Below are 7,209 nucleotides of genomic sequence, written 5' to 3'. Positions count from 1 at the left end.
CAAAAAAAGTATGCCAAGGAATTAGTTAAGAAATTTGGTATGGAAAATGCCAAACCCATGGGAACACCCATGCATCCTAGTTCTAAGTTAGATAAGGGAGAAGCTGAGAAAGATGTTGATGAGACTAGGTATAGAGGAATGATTAGTTCTCTTATGTACTTAACTTCCTATAGACCCGATATTGTGCAAAGTGTTGGATTGTGTTCTAGGTTCCAATCCAAACCTAAAGAGTCACATCTTTCTATAGTTAAAAGGATCATTAGATATGTTCATGGCACATCCAATTTTGGTCTATGGTATCCTAAGATTGATGATTTTTCTGCAGTTGGTTATTGTGATGCAGATTTTGCTGGTGATAGAGTTGATAGAAGGAGCACTTCTGGTTTATGTTGCTTCCTTGGAAAGTTCTTAAATGTTTGGTCAAGTAAGAAGCAACCAACAGTGACCTTATCCACTGCAGAGGCTGAGTATATAGCTGCTTCTTCTTGTTGTTCTCAACTTTTATGGTTAAAAACACAGCTTGCTGATTACAAATTAAAGGCTAAAAATATTCCCTTGATGTGTGATAATATGAGTGCCATTAATATTTCTAAAAATCCAGTTTTGCACTCAAGGACGAAGCATATTAAAGTGAAATTTCACTCAATAAGAGAACATGTCCAAAAAGGGAATATTAGTATTCAATTTGTTAAATCTGATGAGCAATTAGCAGATATTTTTACAAAACCATTAGCTGAGGACAGATTCTGTATGCTTAGGACTTGTCTAGGAATTTTAAGTTATGATTCTTTATTTGAAAATTGCTGATGTATTTGCTGGAGATTTTTTTGTCTCATAAACAGGTATTGAGACAATTCTGGGCAGGTGATGAACGTCTCCATCAAGCCAGCGTGTTCTTGGCTTGTTTCAAATGAAAGATAATCTGGGCCAACCTCAAAATCAGATCTAGAGTGGTCCATTGTGTTTCCTTAAATCCAACTTTCTCTGGGCCCATATGTGAATGTTACATTTTTGGTTGATGGGCTGTGTGTTTATTTTTAATAATTTTTCATTTAATGTTTATAATCCAAAAAGATTTTTCAGTTTATTTTTTTGGTTTTTCAAAATTTAAAATTCATTTCCTGTTTTATTTTCAAATCAAATCAAATCTTAATTTTATGAGGTCAGGTCTTTTCATGTCATTTCAAAAGGTGATGCAGTTGCATGATTTTGGAAATCCACTTTTGGGTACGGTTACCAACACTCCCTCTCTTCCCTCCATAACTTCTCCTCAACCCTTCGGTTTCTTCCCTCTCACTCCACTGTCTCTCTTCCATCAAAAGCCTAAATCTAACCAAAAATGGGGAAGAAAGTTATTGCCAAAAGAGCACCACGTGAGAAAATTCATAAACTTCCAGGATATCCTAGACCATCAACTCGTTCTCAAGACACCACTTTTACTCCATCACCTTCTCCTCCTACCTCTCCTCCTCGCACTTCTCCCATGGCACGGACCAAGACTACACCGAGGTACCCTGCTCCTGCCAAGCCGAAACCACCACCAAAGGCCACAACTTCCAAGCCAGGCTCCTCAAAACCTGGTTCTGCGAAGCCTAGCTCCTCTAAGGGCAAACGTCCGGCGCCTGAGGAACCTGTTCCCGAACCAACACAACCCAAATCCAGGTCGGTTCCTGTGCGCTCTCAACGAGGTAACTCTCATCTCCCTCTCAAATCTGTTAGAGAACCCGATATTGACCCTTTTGCTTACAAATCACACTTCATGACATCTCACTCAGACTATAACCCCATCGTTTCAAATCTGCCATGAACCATGACTTTTATGAGGGAGTTATTCAGTGCCGTAATCTATGTCCCTCTTTTCTTGCTGATTTACCTGATTTGAAAAAGAAAGGTTTTCCTTTTGTTGAAAATCTGGAATTTTTAGACTGGAATCACCTTTTCAAAATCAAAAAACCTATTTATCCTCAGTTAGTCAAAGAATTTTATGCAAACATGACTTACCATGAAGGAAGTGTGCATTCTTATGTTAAGGGCAGAGACATTATCTTGAATAATGAAACCATCAGTGCTTCCTTGAAGTACACTGATGTTGGGTCGTGTGCTTATACATCTGTGAAGTGGGATGAAGGTGTTGGTATCTCTTACCATGATGCTCTGGCTCACATTTGTAAACATGTTTCTTTAATTGATGGCATCACACCCACTCACAAAGCCCTAGGATATGAACGTGTTCAGTTGCATCGTATTATCAACCACATCTTAATTCCTCAAAGTGGTTCATATCAAAGGGTTTTTGATGATTGGTTTTTTGATGGTTTAGAATTTCACTAATGAAATCTCGTTGTAAAGTATAGTTCCTAAACCAAACAATAATCCTTTCATACAAAAAGTTGTTTGTCACTAGTACAAACCCCTAAAATTTATAAACTGAAGTATTCAAACCTCGGGTCGTTCTCCCTAGGAATTACAATAAAGTGTCTTGTTATTGGTTAGAAATGTATTTTAGGGTTTTGGATAAGAAGCATGAAAGTAAATGGCAATGAAAATAAACTAACAACTATAAAAGGCTCTTGGCAAGGTATGAAAATTAGAAGTCCTATCCTAGTTATCCTTCTCAATTGTGATGAGAATTGTTCATTGCTACCACTTAGTTAACCCTTACTAAATAAAGGAAAGTCAAGTGGATGAATTGACTTGAGCCACAAGTCCTAGCCAACTCCCAAGGAAAGACTAGCTTTAGTGCACTCCAAACCAATTAGCAATCTCTCCAATTACCAATCAACAAAGGAATTAGATAACTCAAGTGTCACTAATTACTCTACCTAGGCCAAGAGGAACAAAATCTATACTATATCTAGAAGAGGCATTTCAACAAACACATAAAAGGCAATAAAAGTAAACAACATAAATTGCAAGAATTAAAGAGAGATCTAACTACAAAGGTAAGAGATCAACAATAGTAAAGCAAAGAAGAACAATTATTATGAATTACCTCTTATTGAATTGAAAGAAAATGGAAGAAACAATAGTAGATCTACAACAAAGTATAAGAACAACATAAAGGAAATTACAACAAAAGAATAGAAGAAGAATGAATCTAACAACAAGGAATTGAGAAGTAGAAGTAGAAGAATGAATGAATGAAAACCAAGATCTAAGAACTAAACCTAATCTTAATCCTAATCCTAGAGAGAAGTGAGAGCTTCTCTCTCTAGAAACTACTTCTAAACTAATCCTAATGAGTGAAAATGAACTAATCTCCCTTTGCTCTTCAATCCTTGGCTTTAAATAGCAGTTTAGGCGCCACAACCCTTGAGAATTCGTTGGTCACGTTTTCATTAAAAAATCATAAACCAGCACCGACGCGTACGCGCACAACACGTGTACGCGTCCATGGGGTGATTCGCAAGGTGCGCGCAAGCGCCAGGTGCGCGCGCGCGTCCATGAGCAAGTTCAACTTCTTTGACTTTTCATGATTTCTCCACTTTGCATGCTTTCCCTCTTCACTCCTTTGATCCATTCCTAGCCTTTTCAACCTGAAATCACTAACAAACATATCAAGGCATCTAATGGAATCAAGGAGAATTAGATTTAGCTATTTTAAGTCCTAAAAAGTATGTTTTCACATCTAAGCACAAATAAGGAGACAATCACAAAACTATGCTAATTCAATGGATAAATGAGGGTAAAAGGTATTAAAATCTCTTAAAATCAATGCAAGATAAACCGTCAAAACGAGGTTTATCAGTTTCTTACACGGACACACTTGTTTTGTATGCCCTAATCACTAAAACATAAATCTCTTTTGCCTATTTGATGGCTAGATACATGTTTGATTCTGTTAGAAGTGTGAAAGATAAAGCACTACCTTATGACATGTTTTTAACTTGCATATTTGAAAATTTTGGTGTTGACCAGTCAAATGAGGATTATGAAAACAGACATTCATACCTAAAAGGGGGTGGTTCAGTGAAATAGCAAAAAGGACCAACTAGATCTGAGAGAGTGGTTCTAGATGATGATGATGAAGAGTACATCCCAGATGACTCTCCTCCTCCTTCCACTGACGGTACTTCCATTTCTACTGGGAAGAAATCCGCTTTGCTGAATGTGGTGAAGGATGTCGCTCAAGAGTTTGTATCACAATCAAATCACATGATTGCCATAAGCAAGGAACAAAGGAAACTAGCAAGCAAGCATGAGAACTTCCTGAAAAAATCAAGGGATAGGGTGGCTGTGCTCATGACCTTCATCGATAATCTTCAACATGATGAAGACATTGCCACTGATGTTGAGGAGGAAGATGCTTCGGAGGGAAATGGTTCTGATGCCTAGGATTTGTCTCATAAAAACTGCTGCTGCTGCTCTCTTTTTGTCTCATGAATTCTGCTTCTTTAACTACTTTTGAACTGTTTTATTTTGGATGACTGTAATAACTCTAGATATTGCTGCACCTTTGGTAGTTTAGTCAGTACTTTGCACTATGGACTAACTCTTTTCTGTAGGATGCAAGACTATGTTTTTGTTGATCTTGCTTATTATCTACCCTTGATGACAAAAGGGGGAGTAATAGCAATAGGATAATAGATTCAAGTACTTCTTCTGAGATTTTTGCTGCATTAAAACTTGATTTCACATGTTGAATCAGTTTGCTGATGGTATTAGCTTGATGTTGGGCTGATTATGTGATGTTGCTTAACTGATATCCCTTAGCCAAGATAAATATATTTTAGCTCTTTATTGTGCTCTCTTTAAAATCAAAGAAAATTAGGAACCAAGAGGAAAGCACAAATTCAGGGGGGCTAATCTTGAAAAGGAAAGGGGGAGCAACATAAGAGCAAATGACAAAAATCAAAGGGAGTTTCTAAACCTTACTCAAATATATTTCTTTTTTATTATTGCTTAAATTATGTTTGTCATCAAGGGGGAGATTGTTGAGTTAAGAAATTAACTAAAATAATTAGTAATCACAAACATTATTTTTGGCAAAATAAATAATTAGTGTTGATAAATTAATTAATGAGTATATGTTGCTAATTATTTATTATTATGTTGCAGGCCTTAATTAAGTTGCAGCAGCCCAACATCAAACAAAAGAAATCAGCAAGAATATTGGGTTGAAAGCAAAATAAAGAGCCCAAGCAAAAGCAAAGAAAGAAGCCAAAGAAATTAAATCAGGCCAAGCATACCAACAACCAATCCAAGCCCGATCTGGTTTTAGAAATGCAAATCCCTCTCTTTTGCTTAACCAAAAGCAACGTTCCTCTCCTCTCTAATCAAGTCACATCAAGGCTTCAGAAAAGTAAGAAAGAGAAAGAGAAAAAGCTTCCTCCCTAAGCTAGTAACCAAAGAAGCAAGAGAGAGAAAATTTAAGCTTGAAGCACAGAAAGCTAAAACAGAAAATCCAAACCAAATCAAGCTTTGGTTAAAGGTAATCCATCTCATCTTGCTTGCATCAAATCTTCTTCTCTTCTTCCCAACTCTCTGCTCTATCCAAAAATGGGATTCAAGGGAAAGTTGTTCTCTGCCCTATTCTGCTTCACATCTACGGTCACAAGTGATACTTGGGGACCAAGTAGTTTTTCAATGGCTAAGATCAAGTTGACCATGAGAAGATTTCTATGGTTGCTGTTTTATGACTTTCGGTCAAGATGAGGAAGTCAGAAGCAAAGTTTCTACTCTGAGGATTAAAGAGGAAAAGTGAAAATGTGGGTTGGTGAAGCTCAAGGCTCAAGGTGTTGACCTTGGAAGAAGAACCAAGCAACATGCAAGGACATAGCAAAGAGGCTGTTGATGAAGTCAATCTCCTTCATGTTTTACTGATTGTAATGTACTTTTCTAAGTTTATCTTTCTGTAATTTCTTGTGAGAAAAGGCATTGTGAGAAAGCTCAAGTAAAAGCCATGAGTGGAAAAAGGCTGAGTGATACACTTGAGAGAAAAGCCTAGAGTTATTTTTCTAATTTCTTTAGGTATGTCTATGTCTTGTATCTTGTACCTGTAAGGTATCCCTTTCTTAGTTGGGTTAGCACTAAGAGTGAATAGTTAGGTATTAGCATAGCCAATGTCAAATTAGGTTAGAACTTGAGTGTGAAAGGATTGGGTCAATCCAGTGTTATTGGTGTATGTAATACTGTTAACTATAGTGAAATTCTTCCATAGTTGTGGAGGAGACTGGATGTAGGTTGCATAACACAAGGCAACCGAACCAGGATACTTGCTGGTGTTAGCTTTTCTCTTCTCTACTGTGTTCTGTTTTCTGATAATCATGAGACAAAAATAATTTGTCTCATAAATTTCTGCTGCTGAGTTCAAACAGAATCAGAATTGCAAATCTGTTTTAAAAGAGTAATAACAGCAACTTAAAAGAAAGGCATAGATTCAACCCCCCTTCTCTAAGCCTACCACAACCTTCACATAGGAAAAAAAACCCCACAAAATACCCAACACACTTTTATTCAAACCTAAAAAATTAATAACATGAGGAACATAAAAATTGAAACAGCACTGCAGAGAGGAGATTATCGTGTTGGTGGGTGTCATTCGCAGGGAACAGGATCGCAACAAGCCCGGTGGCAAGCAAGGGGAGGCCGTCAGACAACATGGGGGTGGCGAGTTTCAACGGCCACGCTAACAATGGCCGGGGTCGCGGTAACATGGTGGAGGGCGACATGAGGGAGGATGCGCCCGCTGAGTCGCAATTGAGGAGGGAGACACAAAAGGGGCTTGGTGCGGTGGATGATGACAACACGAGGGAGGAGGAGGAGACACCGGTGCTGAAAGGAAAGAAGAAGAAGAACGACGCTGAGAGAGAATTAGAATTAGGGCTGCCATTTTTTGTTGACCTCACTGAGGGGAATCCTAATTTCCTTCAAATTTCAAATATGAAACAATTAAAAATTAATTAATTGACTCTAGTTTGTTTTTAATTTCAATATAACCCCAATGTACACATTGTACACTACATACATTGGCTCCTAATACTTTCTCATACATATTTTAACATTTTCATTAACTGTATGCTAGATTGCTAGATGGATATTTGATCATTGTTGTTATAAGATTCTTTCCTTTTTTTTCCCACTTCATTTATAGGAGTTAAGAAATAGAATCTTTTTTCAAGGTTTTCCAACCCTGGATACACAGGAGAAAATTTGAATATGTTAGGCAAAAGAATGTTATCATACAAACGTTGCAAATCTTTTCTTCTA

At 37.4% G+C, this 7,209-nt stretch overlaps 1 protein-coding gene across 1 annotated transcript; it reads left to right on the top strand.

Annotated features, from left to right (window-relative positions):
* The first annotated feature begins 1,339 nt into the window (after positions 1-1,339).
* On the top strand, positions 1,340-1,807 carry LOC107494631 (extensin-like). The gene has a single exon (XM_016115672.1). The coding sequence runs from the start codon at positions 1,340-1,342 to the stop codon at positions 1,805-1,807; it is 468 nt and encodes a 155-aa protein (XP_015971158.1).
* The last annotated feature ends 5,402 nt before the right edge of the window (positions 1,808-7,209 follow it).

Source organism: Arachis duranensis, chromosome 6, assembly GCF_000817695.3.
Source record: "Arachis duranensis cultivar V14167 chromosome 6, aradu.V14167.gnm2.J7QH, whole genome shotgun sequence".
In the NCBI taxonomy this organism is placed as follows: Eukaryota; Viridiplantae; Streptophyta; class Magnoliopsida; order Fabales; family Fabaceae; genus Arachis; species Arachis duranensis.
This window is presented reverse-complemented; position numbering and strand designations above follow the sequence as displayed.